General features: G+C 39.9%; 1 protein-coding gene across 1 annotated transcript in view; it reads left to right on the top strand.

Annotated features, from left to right (window-relative positions):
- Positions 1-24,196, top strand: part of IGF2BP3 (insulin like growth factor 2 mRNA binding protein 3) — a 141,039-nt gene that overhangs the window by 84,499 nt on the left and 32,344 nt on the right. The window contains 2 exon segments of the mRNA XM_032643137.1: positions 18,299-18,350; positions 18,447-18,510. Of these exon segments, the coding sequence (XP_032499028.1) occupies positions 18,299-18,350; positions 18,447-18,510 (116 nt within the window).

The following is a 24,196-nucleotide window of genomic DNA, read 5'->3' as shown; positions in this document are numbered from 1 at the left end:
GTGTTTTCATTGTCATTTGTCTCTAGGTATTTTTTGATTTCCTCTTTGATTTCTTCAGTGATTTCTTGGTTATTTAGTAACGTATTGTTTAGCCTACAATGTGTTTGTGTTTTTAAGTTTTTTTTCCCTGTAATTGATTTCTAATCTCATAGCGTTGTGGTCAGAAAAGATGCTTGATATGATATCAGTTTTCTTAAATTTACTGAGGCTTGATTTGTGACCCAAGATGTGATCTGTCCTGGAGAATGTTCTGTGCATGCTTGAGAAGAAAGTGTAGTCTGCTGTTTTTGGGTGGAATGTCCTATAAATATCAACTAAATCTATCTGGTCTGTTGTGTCATTTATAGTTTGTGTTTCCTTATTAATTTTCTGTTTGGATGATCTCTCCATTGGTGTAAGTGAGGTGTTAGAGTCCCCCACTGTTATTGTGTTACTGTCGATTTCCTCCTTTATAGCTGTTAGCAGTTGCCTTATGTATTGAGGTGCTCCTATGTTGGGTGCATATATATTTATAATTGTTACATCTTCTTCTTGGATTGATCCCTTGATCATTATGCAGTGTCCTTCCTTGTCTCTTGTAACATTCTTTATTTTAAAGTCTATTTTATCTGATATGAGTATTGCTATTCCAGCTTTCTTTTGATTTCCAATATCTTTTTCCATCCCCTCACTTTCAGTCTGTATGTGTCCCTAGGTCTGAAGTGGGTCTCTTGTAGACAGCATATATATGGGTCTTGTTTTTGTACATTCAGCAAGCCTGTGTCTTTTGGTTGGAGCATATAATCCATTCACGTTTAAGGTAATTATCGATATGTTTGTTCCTATGACCATTTTCTTAATTGTTTTGGGTTTGCTTTTGTAGGTCCTTTTCTTCTCTTGTGTTTCCCACTTAGAGAAGTTCCATTAGCATTTGTTGTAGAGCTGGTTTGGTGGTGCTGAATTCTCTTAGCTTTTGCTTGTCTGTAAAGCTTTTGATTTCTCCATCGAATCTGAATGAGATCCTTCCTGGGTAGAGTAATCTTGGTTGTAGGTTCTTTCGTTTCATCACTTTAAGTATGTCATGCCACTCCTTTCTGGCTTGTAGAGTTTCTGCTGAGAAATTAGCTTTTAACCTTATGGGTGTTTCCTTGTATATTTGTTGTTTTTCCCTTGCTGCTTTAAGTAATTTTTCTTTGTCTTTAATTTTTGCCGATTTGATTACTGTGTGTCTCGGCGTGTTTCTCTTTGGGTTTATCCTGTATGGGACTCTCTGCGCTTCCTGGACTTGGGTGGCTATTTCCTTTCCCACGTTAGGAAAGTTTTCGACTATAATCTCTTCACATATTTTCTCGGGTCCTTTCTGTCTCTCTTCTCCTTCTGGCACCCCTATGATGCGAATGTTGTTGTATTTAATGTTGTCCCAGAGGTCTCTTAGGCTGTCTTCATTTCTTTTCATTCTTTTTTCTTTATTCTATTCCACAGCAGTGAATTCCATCATTCTGTCTTCCAGGTCACTTATCTGTTCTTATACCTCAGTTATTCTGCTATTGATTCCTTCTACTGTGTTTTTCATTTCAGTTATTGTATTGTTCATCTCTGTTTGTTTGTTCTTTAATTCTTCTAGGTCTTTGTTAAACATTTCTTGCATCTTCTTCATCTTTGCCTCCATTCTTTTTCCAGGGTCCTGTATCATCTTCACTATCATTAGTCTGAATTCTTTTTCTGGAAGGTTGCCTATCTTCACTTCATTTAGTTGTTTTTTTGCGGTTTTATCTTGTTCCTTCATCTGGTACATAGCCCTCTGCCTTTTCATCTTGTCTGTGTTTCTGTGAGTGTGTTTTTTTTTCCCACAGGCTGCAGGATTGTAGTTCTTCTTGCTTCTGCTGTCTGCCCTCTGGTGGATGAGGCTATCTCAGAGGCTTGTGCAAGTTTCCTGATGGGAGGGACTGATGGTGGGTAGAACTGGGTGTTGCTCTGGTGGGCAGAGCTTAGTACAACTTAAATCTACTTGTCTGCTGATGGGTGGGGCTGGGTTCCCTCCTTGTTGGTTGTTTGGCCTGAGGGGACCCAACACTGGAGCTCACCTGGGCTCTTTGGTGGGGCTAATGGCGGAGTCTGGGAGGGCTCACGCCAAGGAGTACTTCCCAGAACTTCTGCTGCCAGTGGTCTTGTTCTCACGGTGAGACAGAGCCACCTCCCGCCTCTGCAGGAGACCCTCCAACACTAGCAGGTAGGTCTGGTTCAGTCTGTATGGGGTCAATACTTCTTCCCCTGGGTCCCAGTGTGCACACTACTTTGTCCTGCAATCAAATCCCACTAGTCTTCAAAGTCTGATTCTCTAGGAATTCCTCCTCCTGTTGCCGGACCCCCAGGTTGGGAAGCCTGATGTGAGCCTCAGAACCTTCACTCCAGTGGGTGGACTTCTGTGGTGTAAGTGTTCTCCAGTCTGTGAGTCACCCACCCAGCAGTTATGGGATTTGATTTTATTGTGATTGCGCCCATCCTACCATCTCATTGTGGCTTCTCCTTTGTCTTTGGATGTGGGGTATCTTTTTTGGTGAGTTCCAGTGTTTTCCTGTTGATAACTGTTCAACAGTTAGTTGTGATTCTGGTGTTTTCCTAAATCTTTTGAACATTTAAAAATTTGTTTTATCATTGAGTTTTGAGATTTCTGATATTTATTCTGATAAAAGTTTTTTATCAGATATTTGCTTTGCTTCCAATCTCTAGTTTGTCTTCTTGTTTTCTAAAGTGTCTTTCAAAGAGTGTTGGTAGTAATTCTTATTATTGTATTGATTTGTATGAACTGTATGCTCATTCTTTAGCCATATTAGATCTTTTAACTTCAAACATGTTGCATATTTTTAAAGGTTTCTAAAGTGGATAGTTGAAAGCATATACAAATGTAAAGAGAATAGTATAATAAACTACCCTGTGGACCCATCCCCTAACTTCAACAATTATCAGTTTATGGCCAATCTCAGTTCCTCCCCCCGTTAGATAATTTTGAATAAATCTTAATAATTAATTTTACTGATAATTATTTCAGTGTGTATTTCTAAAAGATAAGGACTTAAGAAAATAAAACCAATATCACACAAATTGTTATTATAAAATGTGAAGTGTGTTCACAAATTTTAGTTGCCCCACATATTTAAAAAATAATTTGTTTGCATCAAGATCAAAATAGGTCCATACTTTGCAGTTGGTTGATTTTTCCCTTAAGCCTCTTTAATCTTTGCATACCCACTCCTTTTTCTTTCCTGTTTGCTTGCAGTTTGTTGAAGAAACTGGATTTTTTGGTCCTGTCTTGTCTACATTAGCTGATTTCATCCTTGTTTTGTACTTTTGTTTCTCAGTCCTCTAAATCCTGTGAATTGGTAATTAGATCTAGAGCAGTGATCTTAATCTTGGCTGCATGTTAGAATCAATCGGGGATTTTTTTTTTTTTTTTTTTTTTTTTTTTTTTTTTGCGGTATGCGGGCCTCTCACTGTTGTGACCTCTCCCGTTGTGGAGCACAGGCTCAGTGGCCATGGCTCACGGGCCTAGGCGCTCCGCGGCATGCAGGATCCTCCCGGACCGGGGCACGAACCCACGTCCCCCGCATCGGCAGGCGAACTCTCAACCACTGCGCCACCAGGGAAGCCCTCAATCGGGGATTTTTATAACATGGTAATGTTCAGGCTATATTCCAGACTAACTAAATCAGATCTCCAGGGTATTAGGGCCCAGGCACCAGTATCTTAGGCTTTTCAGGTGATTTTGCTGTGCTCTCAAGGTTGAGAACCACAAAAGGCTTGATCACATTCAGATTCCCTTTTTTCCTCCCTCTCCTCCTCCTTTCTCTTTAAGGAAGAATACTTCATACGTGGTGGTACAGACTTCTGTCAGGAAGCACATATTTGGTTTTCTCTTTCTGTGATATAGTAGCCATAGATTTTGAGAAATTCATTATTTCATGTGAAAGGAGGCAAAATGATGATTTTCTGATTCTATTATTTTATTTATTAATTGAGCCACTTTTATAAAGAGAAACTTCTTCAGATGTACTATGTGGTTCAATTCTTACAAAAATGGCAAGATAAATATTCGATTATAGCTATCAATATTTATCAGCTGTTAGCTCTCCAGTGGTAAGTGATACTTTTCTTTAAATACTTTGAGTTTATAATACTTTCTGTTTCAGTCCATTTTTTGTTAGCTTTACTCTGGTCAAATTGTTCCATGTTTAGCCAGTGGGAGCTCTTTCAAGTTGGCTCCTGGGTCCTGGAGCCAACCTGGAAAATACACCTGTCATCTTTGGTAATATAGCAAGGAAGTTGGCATATAAATGACACCACGAACTAAAAGTTTTTCTTATTTTTGTAAAGAAAATACATGCTGCTTATATAAAAAGCCAAACAAAAAGTCAAATTTTCTATTGGCTAGGGGATTTATTTCAGAACTTTCTGAACATCCTTTAGTTTTTGGCTATACACGTGTGGTTTACACAAAAACAGCCTGACACAATCGGTGCTGTTTTGCAAGCTAGTTGTTAGTACCTACCAGGTATCCTGGTAGAGAATCATTCATGGCCATTCATTTTAATGTCTGTATAATTGTTAAAGACTTATTTATCTTAGGCTGCTTGTATAGATTGTTTCCAGTTTCTTATTCTTATAAATACCTCCCCCCATTGTTCTACAGTTTTGTTGAACTGTAGTCCACGTATCAAACAATTCATCTGTTTGAAGTATACAAGTCAGTGTTTTTTGGTATATTCAGATATGTATAACTATCACCACACTTAATTTTAGAATATTTTCATCACCCCAGAAAGAAATCCTGTATGCTTTAGCTATCACCCCCTGTCTTCCCATCTCTCTTAGCCCTAAGTAATGTCTAAACTTTCTGTCTCTGTAGATCTGCCTGTTCTGGACAGTTTATAAAATGTAATTGTTGTGGTCTTTGTATCTGGTTTCTTTTAGTTAGCAAAATGTTTTCAAGGCTCCTTCAGGTTGTAGTACGCATCAATACTTCATTCCTTTTTATTGCTGACCAATATTCCATTGTATGGATATACCACATTTTGTTTATTTGTTCATCTGTTGATAGATATTTGGGATGATTGTACTTTTTTGGCTCTTGTGAGTGTTACTGCTGTGAACATTTATGTACAGTTTTTTGATGTGTGAACATATGTTTTCATTTCTCTTGGGTATATACCTGGTAGTGGAATTGGTGAGACCGATGGTAACTCTGTGTAAGGTTTTGAGGAACTGCCAAACATTTTTCCAGAGTGGCTGTACCGTTTTACACTTCTTACCAGTAGCATGTGAGACTTCTGGTTTCGCCACACCTTTTGTCAACACTTGTTATTAACTAACTTTTTGATTATAGCCATACTAGTGCGTGTAAAGTGATATTTCATTGTGGTTTTGGTTTGTATTTCCCTGATGACTAATGATGGATGTCCAGCGTCTTTGCATGTGCTTTTTGGCCATTTGTGTATCTTCTTTGGAGAAATGTCTATTCAGATCCTCTGCCAATTTTTAAATTGTGTTATTTGTCTTTATTATTGGGTTTTAAGAGTTCGTTACATATTCTAGATACAAGTTCCTTATCAGATGAATGATTTGCATGGTAGCCTGCATGTAAACATGTAAATCCATCAGGTCACCTGTCCTAGTTTTTCTCCCAACTTCTATCAGTATTCATTGTATGTATGTAATAATTATTAAAGATTTATTTATCAAAATGATCAGTGCACTTAGAGTGTTTTTGCACATAGCTTTGCTTAAGGAAAATTAGTGAATTTATTACAGCGTTCTGGTATTTTTATCTTTATTTTTTATTTTTGGTTGCATTGGGTCTTGGTTGCTGCACGCAGGCTTCGTCTAGTTATGGCGAGCGGGGGCTACTCTTTGTTGTGGTGCACGGGTTTCTCATTGCGGTGGCTTCTCTTGTTGTGGAGCACGGGCTGTAGGCACGCGGGCTTCAGTAGTTGTGGCTCACGGGCTCTAGAGCGCAGGCTCAGCAGTTGTGGTGCACGGGCTTAGTTGCTCCGCGGCGTGTGGGATCTTCCCGGAGCAGGGCTTGAACCCATGTCCCCTGCCTGCATTGGCAGGCGGATTCTTAACCACTGCGCCACTAGGGAGCTCCCTTGATCCTTATATTTATCTGAGGTATCACTAATGAGTAGGGCCTTTTCATTTCACAGTAGAGGTTATAATAGAACAATTGTATAGAACGTGGTAGGAGGATAATTACTGAGATGACAGATGATGCACTGGTTGTGGTATGAGTGAATTTGAATTTAAGCTAAACTTTTGGTCATGATTTAAATTCTGACAGATACAGTGCATGATTTTTTTTTTAATTTTAGAAAAACTGCTCGAAAAACTAAAATTTTTTTTTTGTCTGTAGAGTATAAAAAAATGAGAGAACATTTTTCTTAGAGCATAGTTGAAATACTGGGAAACTTAATCTTGGAAAAAATAAATCTGGTGAGATATAGTTTTATTTTACTCAGAACGTCTTCCCTGTTCTCCGAAATTCAGAGAAGCAGCTCTTCTGTGAATCTGTCCTTGGTGTGTTCAGAGATAATGACTTGGGTAGTGTCTATTACATACTGAAGTTTTAATGAATGGTACAAATATTATACCTTTGCCCAAGGATTGTTAAAATTGTTGCGAAGTACTGATACTTTGAATTGGACTTAAAAACTCAGGCATCACTTCAATGAGTATGAAGAACTTTGATATTTTCTCTCTTATATATTAGCATATTACAAGTAGAGAGTATATAATGAATCCCCCTGTGCCTGTCTGCCAGCTTCTACATTTATCAATTTTCTTCCCTTCATCTTACTGTGAAGAGCTTTTGAAGAAGCATTTTCCATTCGAGATGGTGGCCTTCTGAGAAATGGATGGTGTGATGTAATGAGCACTGGCTTTAGAGTTGCAGGGGGGTTCTAAATCCTGACTCCACATGTCCTTGCTCTCTGACTGGGCATGTGGCCTCTCCTCTTAGAATCTCAGTTTTTGCATCTTGAAAACAGGGTTATTATCTGCTTTTGACGGTTGTCTGGATGATTAAATGTGCTAATGTTATGTGAAGAATTGAAAGAATATTTGAAGGTTAGTTATTGTGTGTACATAGAGCTGCCAGTGACATGGGTTCTCTGTTGCCATGTTGGATTTCCAAAGTCTGTAATTGTGTGCTAAGTCCTCGTCAAGACAGAGCACTGAGGTAGAGTCTAATTCCAACGTGGACAGATAATCAGCCTATTATCGTAAAGACAAGACCCAGAGTTAAGTACAAGGTGTTTACTGTGGAGAATGGGGAGTGTATTTGTTTCATGAAGCTGCCGTGTTGAATTCCCACAAACTGGGAGGATTAAAACAACAGAAATGTGATCTCTCACAATTCTGGAGGGTAGCAGTCTGAAATCAAGGTGCTGGCAAGCCTCTCTTCTAGCGCCTGGTGGTTGCCAGCAATCGTGGGTATTCCTTGGCTAGTAGTTGCATCATTCCAGTCTCTACCTAGGTGGTCATGTGGTGCTCCCCCTGTGTGTCTGTGTGTCCAGTTTTTCCTCTTACTAAAAGGATGCCAGTCATTGGATTAGAGCCCATTCACAGGTACTGGTGGATGTGAATTTTTAAAGGACACTCTTCAACCCAGTACAGGGGGTTAACCAAGACTGGGAGTGATCAGGGATTGCATTCTAGAGGATAACAAGAACCAAAATGCCATTTTAAAGATGGTTATTAAGGAATTAGTTGGGATTAGATGAGAGATGAGGTTGGAGAGCAATACATGATAATGTTTTTTTTAAAAATAAATTTATTTTATTTATTTATTATTTTTGGCTGTGTTGTGTCTCTGTTGCTGCACGCGGGCTTTCTCCAGTTGCGGCGAGCAGGGGCTACTTTCCGCTGCAGTGTGCGGGCCTCCTACTGTGGTGGCCTCTCCCGTCGCGGAGTACGGGCTCCAGGCATGTGGGCCTCTATAGTTGTGGCACGTGGGCTTCAGTAGTTGTGGCGCGCAGGCTCAGCAGTTGTGGCGCATGGGTCCAGTTGCTCTGTGGCATGTGGGATCCTCCCGGACCAGGGCTCGAACCCATGTCCTCTGCATTGGCAGGCGGATTCTTAACCACTGTGCCACCAGGGAAGCCCCGTGATAATGTTTGGAACCATATTAAATTGCCTGGATTTTTTTTCCCCTAAGAGACATGGGGAAGTTCAAGGGTTTTAAATTTTAAAATCTCATAGTGTAGTGGCTATGTTTGTTGTATTCGTGGCTGAGTATGAATTTTGAAATAGCTTTTCTGTATTTGAGCAAATCACCAGGTTATGAATCTTCCAACCCATCTTAGAAATTGGTGCTCAAATTTTTAGCATCCCCTGCTACTAGGATGTGGAGAGCTGACCATGGTTTTGCTTCTGAAATACACCCATATAAGATTTCGATTCATTGAGCGATAACAAAGACGCGGAGTTGCCATGAGGACAGCAAGTACGTGGAGGTATGTTTTGAAGCGACCAAGTAGAAGCCGCAGAGCATACAGTTTCCAAACCAGGTATGTGCTGGGAGTGGTGAATTGTAGACAGGACTCTGGGAATCTCTGCAGTAGAAGAAGGAAGCAAGGAGGAGTAGTTTGAAGATCAGAAAATTGAGGATCCCCTCCCCGCCCCCCCACCCCAGACCCCCAAGATCTTTTAAAAACCCGAGGTAAACTTGGTTGGTGACTAAATAGAGCCTCTAAGAGGTGAGCTTGCTATTTTATAGACTTGATTTCCTGAAAAGTTTGCAGTTAGCTAAATTGTCTTCCTCTAAGTATAGCTTCTCCTTGTTTATTGTTTGTTTTTTTTTTGGGGGGTGGTGTTTTTTTTGCAGTACCCGGGCCTCTTACTGCCGTGGCCTCTCTCGTTGCGGAGCATAGGCTCCGGACGCGCAGGCTCAGCGGCCATGGCTCACGGGCCCAGCCGCTCCGCGGCATGTGGGATCTTCCCAGACCGGGAAATGAACCCGTGTCCCCTGCATCGGCAGGCAGACTCTCAACCACTGTGCCACCAGGGAAGCCCCTCTCCTTGTTTATTGATGGACCTTTGCTACTTATTAAAACCTTTACAATTACTTGAGCATGTGTACTTCCAGTCCCAGTTTATCAGTAATAGGTGCTGTTCCAAGTTGGTGCTCAGATCTTCTCTAAAGAGCATGAAGCAGGATCATGTTACAGTCTGAGGCATAGGATCTGGATGCAAAGCTTGTGCAGTAGAACTTGGTGCCAAAAGCAGTACTCAAGAGCTTAATTAGCAGTTTTTAAATATAGCAGATACATGGCTGGGCTCCAAGTAAAGCCTTGATTTTGAACACACACTACCAGAGACTGAGAGCAGTGGGTGTGAGGACACCCTGGTGGGTCCCCCTGCCCCACCTGACCAGTGCATTTCAGAATGGAGAAATGTCGAGGACATTTGTATGGGCTGCTTTTGTCACTAGTTTGACAACGCTCTGATGACTTGTCCACACCACTGTTCAAAAGCAGCTGAACTTATGACATGCATGTCTGTCACAGGAAACATGTAGCAGTGGAGGGAAGGGATTCCGCTTGACTTTTGTCCCCAGGCCATTCTCTTCTAGCACCCTGACCTTGTCTTAGCACTACTGGTTCAGGGCTGCTACGTGGGTTGGTGTGGTTAGAATCTCTCCTTCCTCTGCCCAGTCCCCAAATAATTCATGCGTTTGTCTTTGCCATTTGTTCAATTGAACCAAAAATATGTTCCATTTTAAAGACGGTTATTAAGGAATTAACCAATTTTTGGTTTAATTGTTACTCCAGCAGCGTCCAGTGAGAGCCTTAAGAATCAGAGAGGAGAACACTCATTTATTTTATTTTTTTTTGGCCGTACTGCACAGCGTGCGGGATCTTAGTTCCTCAACCAAGGATCAAACCCGTGCCCCCTGCAGTGGAAGCGTGGAGTCCCAGCCGCTGGACCACCAGGGAATTCCCAACACTCATTTCTTGGCATTATCTTTTGGAAAACAATGTAAAGGCCAATATAATCCAATTTAATGATCTCTTTTTTTTTTTCCTGATTGCAAAATTACATGGTCATTGTAGAAAATTTAGAAAGTCACAAGGAAAGAAGAAAAAACCTTTCTCCCAACGGTTACACTAGTCTAGTATGATAGGCGCTTTCCTACAAGGTTGGCTCATGTCTAAGTTTATATCCTGTCGTGTCTTAAACATTTTCTTCTTTATTGGAAGTTTGAGCTATAATTGACATATCATAAAATTCACCTCTTTGAAGCATACAATTCAGTGTGTTTTAGTGTATTCACAAGGTTAGGAATCACCACTAATTCTGGAACACTTTTATTATCCCAAAGAGTAAACTCACAGCATTAACAGTCACTGCCCTTCCTCGCTTCCACCCTCTTCCCAGCTGCCGGCAACCATTAATCTTCCTGTCTCTATGGATTCACCTATTGTGGGTATTTCATGTAAATGAAATTATGTAATACGTGGCCTCTTTCACTTAGCATGATATTCTCAAGGTGCATCTATGTTGTAGTATGTACTTCATTTCTTTTTATGGCTTGATAATATTCCAGTGTATGAGTGTACCACATATCATTTACCCATTCATCACTTCCAGAGATGTTATTATAAGGCCCCATGGAGCCCAGGGGAATAACTGCTGCACATCTGAAGGACTAGTTCTTATGGGCAAATATTTTTATCAGTATTTACTTTGGAACCAACCCCTTTCTTTATTTTTCTTCTCCAGACACTGTTGTCTTTTATTTTTAAATAAGCTTTAATGGGGGCAGTGGGATGGTCTGCTATCACTTTTGGAGGCCACTACAGTTGGGGATATTTTTCACCTCATTTAGATAAGTCACTTCTTCCCCGCCCCCCCCACAGGAATTCTGAAAAGTTTTATTTTACTCATCCCCACGAAATAAGAAAAAAAATGTTTCTTCTTTCTTTTAAACGTGAAATGCACCAGGTACTGTATTCCTACAGGAGAGGCCTTCCATTTCGAACAGACAAAATGGAAACCTGATTCTCTGCTTACAGTTTTACATTCTTGATGCTTGGAAAATTTTTCCACTGGCTAGTTTCTTGTTTCATATACCCCAAACCTGGTTTCTCCTCCACTTACTACATAGGTCTAAGAGGGGGGCTGTAGGTGCGTTTGTGAACCACATGATCCACACCCTCTAGCCCTGCACACTTTGGGTCAGATGTCTGGTGAGGTGGCATAGGGTGGTAGGAGTTTTTCTGGAAGCTAGCAATTTAAAGTTAACCATAAGCTGTATGATTGTGAACCGTAGGCTGTCCTGTTAGTCTCAAACTCGGTGTGTGTCCAACCAGCTCCGTCTAACTGGATCCCCCAAGTGCTTGCTTCTATTCCAGCACACTCCACGAGGGGATATGTGACAGAGGTGAATTCCAGGTGGAAATAGACAGTGGTTTGTTGTGTTTATTTTAATCACCATATATATTCCTTTTGCAAGTTGAAGAAAAATTAACTGTATGATCTATTGCCAGGGTCCTTCCTAGGGCCTAGAGGGCGTTTGTGCAAGCAAGCACTTAGAAGCTTAAGGAAATTACTGGGAAATTGGTCTTCTGATACTTATCTTAATGAGGATGGAGGCAAAGATTGAGGGGGAAGAGAAGATATGGGCAACTTTTTATTCCAGCGTGCTCTTTTTGCCTTGGGTTGAAAAAGATAGATAAGTCACTTCTTAATTAGTGCCTTTACCCAGAATTATGTTGGAATCATCCTCAGGCTTTTGAACTCGTGTCTTCCCCCTTTCCTCTAGTAATTTGTAGCTGTTGGAAGTGGTAACCCCTGCCACATTTTATTTATCCACTTGGCTCGCTTCTACCTTTCGGTGATTGTGAATAATGTTGCTATGAACACAGGTGTACAAATATCTCTGAGTCCCTGCTTGCAGATCTGGGTAGGTACCAGAAGTGGAATTGTTGGATCATGTGGTAATTCTCTTTTTTATTATTATTTTTTGAGGAACTGCTATACTGTTGTCCATAGGGGCTGCACTGTTTTACATTCCTCCCAGCAATGTATGAAAGTTCTAATTTTTCTACATCCTTGCCAAGACATTTTATTTTCATTGTTGTTTTTTTTAATTATAGCCATACTAGTGGATATGAAGGTGGTATCTTATTGTGATTTTGATTTGCATTTCCTTAATGACTTATGGTTTTAAGCATCTTTTCTTTCTTTTTTAAAAAAATTTATTTATTTTTGGCTGCGTTGGGTCTTTGTTGCTGTGCGTGGCCTTTCTCTAGTTGTGGCGAGCAGGAGCTCCTCTTCGTTGCTGCACGCGGGCTTCTCATGGCGGTGGCTTCTCTTGTTACGGAGCACGGGCTCTAGATGCGCGGGCTTCTGTAGTTGTGGCACACGGGCTCAGTAGTTGTGGCGTGCGGGCTCTAGAGCGCAGGCTCAGTAGTTGTGGCGCACAGGCTTAGTTGCTCTGCGGCATGTGGGATCTTCTTGGACCAGGGCTTGAACCCATGTCCCCTGCACTGGCAGGCAGATTCTTAACCACTGCGCCACCAGGGAAGTCCCTAAGCATTTTTTCATGTGACACACATACTTCTAAAAACATGTGGAGAGACCCACCAAACTGACAGTGGTTTCTTTTAGCACTTGGTGGAGTAACTGGTTGGGAAGTTACCTAGTCAAAAGGGACCCTAACTTTGCGTTATTTAGAGTGTTGTTTTTTTTTTTTAAACCACTCTTTCTGTTAGTAAGATATAGAGCAAGTTAATGCTGGTTAATATCTTCATCTGATTGAGGAACATAAAAATAAACTGTTGAGCACTTGGAACATGGGTGGGGAAGTTTATCGACCCTGAGAGTTGATAAAGTTCTTTGCCTACGAAAGGATGATTTTGATCTTGCAGCAAAGTAAGGGTTAAATTGCTTTCAGTCTGTACCGTTATATTTTATTCTAATTGTGTGGGGAAATGCGGTAGCTTACTTGACCAAGTGGTTAAGAGTGTGAGCTCCGGAATCTGACAGCTGGGGTTTAAATCATTTCTCCATCACTTAACTATCTATCCAAGTTGAAATACTGTTTAACTTCTCCATGTCATAACTTACCCATCTATAAAATAGGACGTTACTTCACGGGATTTGTGTGGTTTAACTGAGTTAAAACAGATTAAACATTTGGGACAGTGCTGCTACTAGAAAGCACTCAAATGTTATCACTCATAGTTTATTACTAAAAAAAGGCCAGTGTTGTTGGAGAGGAGAGAGTGCCGTTAGATGATGGGCAGGTCACAGGGGGCCTTCAGGGCACTCACTAGGGACTTTGCTTTTTTCTCGGCCGCGCCATGTGGCATGTGGGATCCTAGTTCCCCGACCAGGGATCGAACCTGCAGGCATCTTAACCACTGGACCACCAGGGAGGTCGTCTTTAGGGACTTTGGATCCTATCCCAAATACAAAGGGAAGTTCTTAGAGTTTACAGTAGGGTATGAGTTGATTAGCTCAGCTTTAAAAAATCCGTCTAGCCCAATACTATCCAATAGAAAGCTAATTCAGGCTTTCTATTGGATAGTTTAAAATTTTCTAGAAGCCATGTTAAAAAAGCAAGAGAGAAAACAAGTGAAAATTACTTTTGATGATATTTAATGCAGTCTATCTAAGATATTACAGTTTTAATGTGTGATCAGTATTTTAAAAATTGATATTTTATATTTTTTGTACTACGTATTTAAAGTCTGCAGTTTGTTTTACACTTAAGCACATCTCAGTTGTGGATTAGCCACATTTAAAGTGTGTAATAGCCACACGTAGGCAGTGGCTGTGACCCTGGATGATGCTGGTCTGTTATGAGAACAATTAGAAACAAAATGAATATGGGAGACAACTTAGGAGCATGTTGCCGTAGTCCAGAGAGAGATGCTGGAGGCTTGGTCTAGGGTGGTGGCAGAAGAGAAAGCAGCTTGAGGGAGATGCAGGTGCAGTTAACAAGGTTGAATGCAACGTTCCTGGTGTACATAACTGTAGATGGTGTTGCCTCTTACAGGAAAACGCAGTAGCAGAGGAGAAAGGGATTCAATATTGGGCTTGGGCACAGGTGTCAGGTCTCAAGCATTGCCTGAATAGGGTCCCTTCTGGTGTTCATTTTTCTCTGTGACTTTGAGGTCTGTGTGAGTGGATGGTAGCTTGGACTGTTCTCTCTTGGTCGCTCTGATCACATGATTTTATGGAATCCTAAATTATAGTCTCCTCCCCATGTTAGAGGATGTAACTTGTGAAAGTTGAGGATAACTAGAAAGTTGTGAGGTCTGGAAGGTCTGTGTGTTAAACTGGAGGCTGAGATTCCCTGGGTGGTTTTTTTATCTTTCTTGCTTTTTGGCCGTGCTGTGCGGCTTGTGGGATTTTTGTTCCCCAACCAGGGATTGAACCCGGGCCCCGGCAGTGAAAGTGTGGAGTCCTAACCACTGGACTGCCAGGGAATTCCCTCCCTCTGGGTTTTATCGGTGATGAAGATGGTGTGCAACATGGCTCGTGAGGTTGTCAGGGATCTGGTGTGTGTACGTAGACCTCCTTGAGTTGAAAGTCCTTTTCAGAGGGAATGGTTTGAATGTTATCCAATTATAATGGTAACATTGTATAAAAATCTACATTAAGGTAGATATTTCTAAAAACTACCTTGTATTTGAAATTTGTAGCATTATTTATTAGAAATGCTATTGGGATGTGCAGTATAGAATTGTTCTTTGTTTATTAATGTAGCTGGTCTTCTATAGATAGACGTAAAAGAACAAAGTTCCCGGGATGATTTTATCCGTATCTGGCAACAACTGGTTGCTGTTTCTGTATAATGTGTTGACCTGTATTTGAAGGAAGCGCCCTTCATCTCCGATGGCTTTTCTCGTGCTCCTGCTGAAATGAGGAATAGTCAGGATGACTTCTTTCTTGTAACCCCTCCTCGAAGTCTGGTTTTGGTGTTCAGGAGGTCATTGGTCTGTGTGTACGTGTGTGCGTGCGCATGAGTGAAAGGTGTACTGGGGCAAGAGAGTGTTAAATATCCTGCTTTTAATTTTAATTTTACTGGTTTTTAGAATGCTTGTGACTTTCCACGTCTACATCTTTTTTATATGAATTCGTGATAAATTCCTACTTCTTTATGTCACTATGGACTTTTTTTTTTTTTTTTTTTTTGTGGTACGCGGGCCTGTCACTGCTGTGGCCTCTCCTGTTGCGGAGCGCAGGCTCCGGACACACAGGCTCAGCGGCCATGGCTCACGGGCCCAGCCGCTCTGCGGCATGTGGAATCCTCCCGGACCGGGGCACGCACCCGTGTCCCATGCATCGGTAGGCGGACTCTGAACCACTGCGCCACCAGGGAAGCCCACTATGGACTTTTAAATGAACCTGGAATTTGTTTCCTTTGCTCTTAGGACCAAAACTATTCTGTGGCTTCTTTTTAACCCCTCCCTTACCTTTTTTGGTTCCTCAGTGTTTGGCTCACAGGTCACTAAGACATGGTCCCTTCCCTTAAGAAGTTTAGAAGCAAGTGCAGCCCTGTGTGGAGGAGCCACACTGAAAGGGGCGCCTGGACTGTAATGACCAACACTGTCCCATCATCTTCTAAAACACATGTGTCCAATAAGGAGGATTGGAGTCTATGATCATACACCTATAAATTATCTGGAGTATGGAAGCCAGTATAACTGTGAGGAATAAGTTACTTGTGACACACCTGACAAATAATCACATCACTGTGGTCAATAATCACTAGTCTAGTGGGAGAATAAAGATCGGTGAAGAGATTATAAAATGACATTGCTTTCATCTCGGGGATTAGGTCAGCTAAGGTGCTGTGGAAATGGGGATGCTAATTTACATACAATAAAATTACCATTTTTAGTGCATAGGACTGTAGTTTCTAATTTCTAGAGATTTTACACATGGGACAGTTGACAACCAATAACATTTATTATTACTTAGAATGTTGAACTCTTACAAGCAATTTTGTTTTGAACATACTAAACTTTATATATAATACATGCAGTGAAAAATTTGATGGACATTTCCTGTTTTCTTTCAAGTTAAAAATTTACTTGTATTAGTTGTGTCTGTGTGTATATATATATATTCACATATAAATATATGTCTATTTGTGTGTATACATATATCAATGTATATATAATTCATATATCACTTTGCCAGTGGGCCTTCTGGAGGCATTAGTTTCATTAGCATTATTGTAGGTTTAGTCAACATTGTTTATAAATCATGGGTATTTAACTTTTGTACTGTTTTCTCTGTAGTAGTAAAAGTTAATGTAGTGTAAGTTAAGCTACGTGGAGACTAACGTATTTAGTGAACAAATTGCCTTTAGGAAGAATTAAGAATGATGTTTATTTAAATAAACATCTATTAAATTGGCACTTACCCCCTACTTCCTACACGCCTCCTCCACCACCTCTAGCTACCTCCGTACCCCTGCCCCTCAAGGTACCCAAATTTCGTAAAGCTCTACTATTGGAGTGGCTTTCATTTAAAAGCTAAATTTTAAATGGTAGATGTACCTTTCCTGCTGCTTTAATTATTTAAGTTGGAATGAACACCTTGTTAGAATTTTTTAATTTACACAGAAAACATTTATTGGTATTAAAAATTTTTTTTAGTTTTAAAAGTATAAGTAGATTGCTGTTTAAATTTTTTTAAAGGCACTACATGTTGCGTACTATTTGCATGGCATTGTGAAAGGTTTCCTGTTTTTTGGCCTTTATAAATTAGGTCTCTTATCAACATTACATGCACGGCAGACTCACCTCTAAAACAGGTGAGCACTGTTATAAAGAGAACTGTTCCTAATAAGCTATACTAGTATTTCCCCCTGAGAATGCTTCACTTTATTTATGAACTATTTGAATGTCATTTTCTGCCTGTATATTTTAGGTGCTGGGGCTAGTACAGTGAACAAAAACTTCCTGTTCATGCTGAGCATGCATTCTAATGGCTGAGACAGACAAATGAAATTTTATGTAGTCAGTTAAGTGTTCTGAATTAAAAGTAAAAAATTAAGCTTTATGATTTAAGCAGTAGCTATAATTTGAGACAAAGATCAGTGTGCTTCTAGACCTCACCCACAGGAAATTCCCTATGTCAAAACTTACCTATGAAAATACTAACCATTCCATTCACAAATAGGTGTTAACCTTATTTAAAATGGAAAACTAAATAAATAAAAAGTTCCTCTCCAGACAAACCTTGCTATAGATTTCAATCTGGACTCAGCAGACAAAATAAAAGCCTGAAAGGTACCACTTAAGATAAACATTGCTTTAGAAGAATTTGCTTAAAGTTTAGTAGGAAATTACCATAAAAACTTATTTAGTGAGCTTCTTAATGGTTTACTGTGTCCTGGGGGCCAGAAAACATTCTCAAGGGACTGTCCTTCAAATTTTGCAATTAAATTGATGAGTAAATGGTTCACTATAAGTTAATAGAAGTTTATTTTGTTTTACTTTTCAAGAAAAACCTGTTACAGTTCTTGGAAGCGAATGACAGTTGAATTTGGTTTACATGGATGAGATGTACACCTGCAGTTTATACTATAATAAATAAAATTCAGTCGCTGTTTTAACAGTCTTTCATTAGAATAACATGCATGTGCAATAATGAAGCTATGGGAAAGATAGTTCCAACTGTACTTTTCCCAACTCAGTGTAGGCTTAGAAGACTGACAGCACAGACTCACTTCTTTTTATACTTTCTACTGTCCCAAGAATTGATAAACCACTTAGATTAGTCTTTAGTTCAAGACTCCAGGCAGAATATCTTTCTTCATTTTGCTAGCCTGCCTTGAGAGTAGTCTGTTCTGATACATCTGTTCCAGCTGTGAAAGGAAGTTCTTGGAAAAGGAATATCTTAAAGATAAAACTTAACGTGGGCCCTTGTCTTGTGACTTGCTATACAAGGAGGAAGTGTGATGATGTGTTGGTGGTGTGTGTATGGGAATTACATGCTTCTTTGTCCTCCAGCCTCAGGGACCAGCAGCTGTAGCTTTGAATATTTTGCTGAGCCCCTATATTTCTTGGTTAAATCAGCTCGAAGTCAGGGACCTCGGGAGAGGCAGAAGAGAAAAACCCACCGTATGCTCCCTATGGGGCCCTTCCCTCACTTCTGTAGGTCCAAACCCCAGTTATTTTTGGGGGGGGCGGAGGCCTCATTTCCATCACAATTACTTTGTGATTTTAAAACCTAATCCTGCCCTTGTTAATAACATGGGAAATTGAAAGTTTGTAATTTTCTCTCCCGCTCCTGATAGGTGCTGGATAGTTTACTAGTCCAGTATGGAGTGGTGGAAAGCTGTGAGCAAGGTACATGTCTTCTCAATTGCTTTCAAATTTGTAAAAGGAAGAAAGAAGAAAGAAAACTAACCTATTTTTTCCTCTTCATTTTTTTTCTTCCTCTAGTGAACACTGACTCGGAAACTGCAGTCGTTAATGTAACCTATTCCAGTAAGGAGCAAGCTAGACAGTAAGCAGTTTGAAACTTTTAATCTCTGTGTAATAACTAGGTTAAATATAGTACTTATATTTTGGGCTGGTGGGTGGCAGACATAAACTTTATTTTGCAAAGTTTGACCTTGCAGTTCTTTTTAAGTTTGAATGTCTAATAAGAACCTACATTGGTTAAAGTTTTTATTACATTTTCAGTATATCTTTAATGCCAAGAATATAGTGATACAGTACGAAGCTGAATTGCATCCTGTTTGCAAAAAGCTCTGGGCCTGGGTATCATTGCTAAATTACATTAAAGACTTTTTTCCTTGTTATTGGTTATGATAACATATATTGTTGCTGTTTTGCCCAAAGCTGGTAAGTTTATCATGGGTTAAACTGACAACAGTGTTAACTGTTAAGTTTGCTTGTTCGCTGATTTTTCTGATTACTGTTCTCATTTAGGAGTGTGCAGAAGTGGGATTAATGTAATTTGGTGGAAAAAAATATATTCTGATGCAATAGGCAGAGTTTCACAGATCAAAAAAATCCTACCTAGGAAAAGATAATTCTGTAGGCTCGGGAATAATCGAATGAACTGATTGACCACTAGAGAGAGGAAATGAGGATCCCACAAATACTTCTTTTGACTGATCTGCTCAGAACACAAACATGGAGGGATGGCATGCAAGGTACCCAGCAGTGCTGAGTGTCAGCAGACCACGGAAATTTTGACCACTGCCAGCTAAAGTGCAGGCAGGAACAGACTGTCTGTGCTCTGTGTGGGAAAAGAAGGACCATGCTGGCTGACCCTGAGCCCTAAAGGAGAAAGGCGAAACCAGCAGCAAGAGTGGGAATAGAGCCAGGTTACCAAAGGCAGTACCCACACGTGGAGGGACTATGAAAAGAAAGATGGGGGTGGGAAAGAGATGGAAATTTGCATAACACGAGTGGAACTTTATTTTTTAAATTGGTAATATTCACATGGTTCAGAATTTTAAAGGACTAGGTCTAAAGATGTATGTAGTGCAGATCTTCCTCCCGGCGCTGTTCCCCACCTACCTTGTTCCCTTCCGTGTAGATAACCGTATGGAAGAACAGCACGTGTGTGTGTTCTTCCTCCTTTTTACCCAAATGATACCATAACATTTGAGTGTTTTATACATATAAATGTATCTCTTACAGTTGCATAGAACTTGATTGTATGGATATGGAGTGACTTATTCCCAAATTGGATTTTTAGTTCTCTTGCAGTTATGAACGATGATGTATTGAATCCCTTTTGCAGTCATTTTGCAAGTGTGCGAGTATAGCCATAGGTTAAATTCCTAGAAGTAGATTTGCTGAGTCAAGATGGATGTGCATTTTAAAAATTTTGTTGGATATTGATGAGTTATCCTTCCTAAAGCTTGAACTAGTTTAAATTCCCGTCAGCACTGTGCGAGAGTCCATTTCTCCGTAATTCTCCCTAACACAGGGCTTTGTCAAACTTTGCCTATCCAGTGGGTGAGAAGTAGTATCTAATTATGTTAATTTCACTTTTCTTTCTCAGGAGCAAAAGACTCGAGATTCACTTTTAATATTTTAATATGAGACTCTTAATATTATTTTTTTAAATTGAAGTATAGTTGATTTACAATGTTGTACCACCTCTGCTGTACAGCAGAGTGACTCAGTTTTACATATATCTACATTCTTTTTTTAATATTCTTTTCCATTATGGTTTATCCCAGGAGATTGGATATAGTTCCCTGTGCTATAGAGTAGGACCTTGTTGTTTATCCATTCTAAATGTAATAGCTTACATCTACCAACCCCAAATTCCCAGTTCATCCCTCTCCCTCCCCCCCCACCCCCCTTGGCAACCACAAGTCTGATCTCCACGTCTGTGGAGGCTCTTAATATATCTTAAAATACTCATTTTTTCCTTCTGTTTGTATCGTTCATTTATTTTTAAAATGTTAACAGTTTATGTGAGGACATTATAGAAGTTGTGGTAAATGTTGTAAAACAAACTGATTTCTTACAAACTTTATTCTTCAATCATGATATAAGAGGAATAAGAAGAAAATTGCACATTTTTTACCCGAAGTAGATTGGGGGTAAAAGTGAGCAGTGAGAACACAGGGGCTCCATTCATTTACATGTGTTAGTCTTTACAAAGACTGTAATAAATATTACTTGGTAGAGCCAACTCTCTGTTAGATGGGAGACGAGGGACAGCATGATAAACCCAAGGATGTTTGGAGGTTGTCAGAGGCCTGTCCCAGTTGTGTTATTTGACAGTTTATGTGAGGCTAGCTGGGTAGAGGGGAGGTGTCTCATTTAGCAGTTACTCAGCTGTATGGGAGAGCGCATGTCGGAGACATACCCACATAGCTTTGCAGATGTTTGGAGTGAGCCTTCATGGGGACTGGCTGACATTTAGCACCCACAACCCCCTGTAAAAATTCCGAAGCATTAAGAGTACAGGCATGGGAAGGGTAGACTGCTAGACAAGGCAGAATGACTGCTGAAGGTACTCTCAGCATGACAGCAAGCTGAATGTGGAGACATTTTAATTCTAAAAGCACTTCGCAGTGATTGTTAGAGATTGTCAGGATCCTGTTGATCACGAGGAGGGACGAAAAGACTGTTAGGAGTTTGTAGTTTAGGCAGTTCTATAATCTAAACAAATAAACTGGGCATTTCAGCGAATGAAAAATCACCATGCCCTTCATTCTAGTAGTCAACCCATTAACATTTATTGAGTACCAATTATTGACCAAAAGTTGCCAGTGAATAAAGGCAAAGTCTCTGTCCTCAAGGATGTGCCTTCCAGTGCTGGAAAAGTATTTGGAGAGGGATTACCTGATTTAATTCCTGTCCAAGTTGAGTTTCCTTCTAGGAATACTGGGTTTTCTCCCTCTCAAGAATTCCAAAGATCAAAGAGAAATAGAAAACGAGTATTCAGAGAAAGTGAATAGATTTAAAGAATGGACAAATCAATTTTGTGTACAATGTTATGAAAACTATTAGTTTTCTAGTAAGTTTTTAAAAAAGATGTGAAGTGCATTATCATCCTTTGAGGAGAACTAATTTTATTTGAGAGGCTTTCGATGTAGTGGAGAAAGCATGGACCCTGAGGTCAGGCAGCTCTGACTGTAACCTTGACCTCTCTGAGCTTCAGTTTTTCAGCTACAAAATGAGGGCTGACAAGAAACAAATATATTCATATATGCTCATATTTATAGACAGTGGTCTTATATAATTTTGATAATTTACAGTAAATAATAATTCTTGTTCAACCCACTGCTTCTGGGCACCTGAAGAACAGCTGGATTTGGCTGGAGCTGGGGAAGGCTGGTCCGTTCAGGCCTTGCTCTGCTGCAACCTGAGAGCCTGTTCTCTGAGCTCCAGCAAGACTGTTGCCTAAACTAACCTGGCATGATTTCTTCTTGCCTTTTCCATTGCAGCCATCCAGAGCTCACTTCTTTAGGTGTTAAGGGCTGAGGTGACATTCTCAAGCTGACTTCTTTTTTTCCGTAGCATCTGTTACACGGGCATCTCTGTAACTGGGATGTGCTTGTGCAGGAGTGAGTAGAGCATGGAGATTAAGAGGATACATTCCAGAGTCCAATTCCATGGAATGGACTTTCTGTGCCACTTCTCTAGCTGTGACTCTGGTCAAGTTAAACTGTCTTAATTCAACCCTATGTGTAAAATGGGAAGGTGGTAAGAGTTCCTAAGTTAGCAACTATTACACATTTTCCCAACATTTTTCACTGCTGTTGATAACACCCTGTTATTGTACAGGATATACTTCATTTCAGATAATGACTGGCCACTGACCCTCAGGAGTTAGGGACCAAGTTCAAAAGCCTCTTTTTAAGCTCTATGAATGACACTTTTAAGAGGATTCTTCAATAAGGCTATGTCTCTAAGAATTTAACACGGAAATTCCTGCCACCTTGTGGCTAAGAAAAAAATCAAACGTTAACAGTGCCAGTATTACTAGGAAATGCATGCATTTGCTTTAACTCAAGCCTCAAATTACTAATTTACTAAAATAATACATGAGTAAAAATAATGAAAACTTAAAAAATAAATTATTAAAACCAGGAGTATGGGGCTTCCCTGGTGGTGCAGTGGTTAAGAATCCACCTGCCAATACAGGGGACACGGGTTTGAGCTCTGGTCGAGGAAGATCCCACATGCTGCAGAGCAACTAAGCCCGTGCCCCACAACTACTGAGCCTGTGCTCTAGAGCCTGCGAGCCACAACTACTGAAGCCCGCGCACCTAGAACCCGTGCTCCACAACGAGGGAGACTACCACAATGAGAAGCCCGCGCACCACAATGAAGAGAATCCCCTGCTCGCCGCAATTAGAGCCCGCGCACAGCAATGAAGACCCAACGCAGCCGAAAATAAATAAATAAAAATTTAAAAATAGATTAAAAATATGAATTAAAAAAAAGATCAAAGCATTTTATTAAAAAACAAAAAAACAGGAGTATGTACTTAGTATTTCTTGTTCCTGGAAGCAAGAGGGACTTAGGTCTGTGGAATACCTATTCCTTCCATCTTCCAGGGATGCTCAGATAACAAAGACAGTATTCATTGGAAGATTTGTAATGGGTGACAAAGAACCCTTCAGAATTTGTAGGTATTTAGTTCTATTTTTTAGGGTTCTTATTTCTTTTCTTTTTTTTGTAGTTGGGGCTGTTTATTATCTGAGGAGCTTTTTCTAAAGGTTGATTTGGCATTTTATTTTACTTTTTATTTTTTAAAATTGAAGTGTAGTTGATTTAATAATGCTATGTTAATTTCTGCTGTGCAGCAAAGTGACTCAGTTTTATATATATATTCTTTTTTATATTCTTTTCCATTATGGTTTATCCCAGGACATTGAATATAGTTCCCTGTGCTATACAGTAGGACCTTGTTGTCCAGGGGGTTCCTATTTCTGGTGTGTGTTTTTTTTTGTTGGGGAGTAGGAATATAGTTTATATATTGAAGCTATTACTGCATATCTTTTCATATCAGTTTGAAGATTTGTATTGGGTACACACAGAAGTGTTTGAAACAACTTGGCTGATGGCTAAAGGGAGGATATTTACCCTTAAGCTTTGAAAATTATGTAAATAGAAGATTTATTCTGGAAAAAGAAACAATAGAGCAGGTAGTGAGACAAAGAAATTTGTTGCCCTTTTTGCCATTCAGAGATAACCACTGTGAAATTTGCCATCAAGTTTGTTAGACTTTGTCCATGCATTACAACTTTTAAAATGCTAAAGGTCATTCTATAGAGTTGTGCAGGCTGTCTTTGCATTAACTATATTTATACTATTAGTAATCTCTATCTGGTATTTCATCCCTACCACAGTCTGTGTAGCCAAGTCCTCTACTGGGCATCTAGGTTGTTTGCAGTTGTTTTTTGCCTTTAGAACTAGTTTAGTAATGAAGTCTTTTGTAGGTAAATATATGGGCTTTGTCCATAATTGTTTCCTTAAGATGCATCCCTGCAGTGGTATTATCAGGCTTTTGGTAATTATTGCTGAATTGTATGTCTCAGCCTCTTATTCTTGGTACAAGGAGAAAATGGAATGGTATGACTTTTCAGTGATGGCTAAGCCTCATTTTGTTAGGATCTATGAGATACGCAGCAGTGAGGTCTAGGAATAAGAAAAAGAGATTTTAGACATGGAATTTAGAGTTGAAAGGGACCCATAAATCTAGGCTA

Source organism: Phocoena sinus, chromosome 9 (genome assembly GCF_008692025.1).
Source record: "Phocoena sinus isolate mPhoSin1 chromosome 9, mPhoSin1.pri, whole genome shotgun sequence".
NCBI lineage: Eukaryota > Metazoa > Chordata > Mammalia > Artiodactyla > Phocoenidae > Phocoena > Phocoena sinus.
This window is presented reverse-complemented; position numbering and strand designations above follow the sequence as displayed.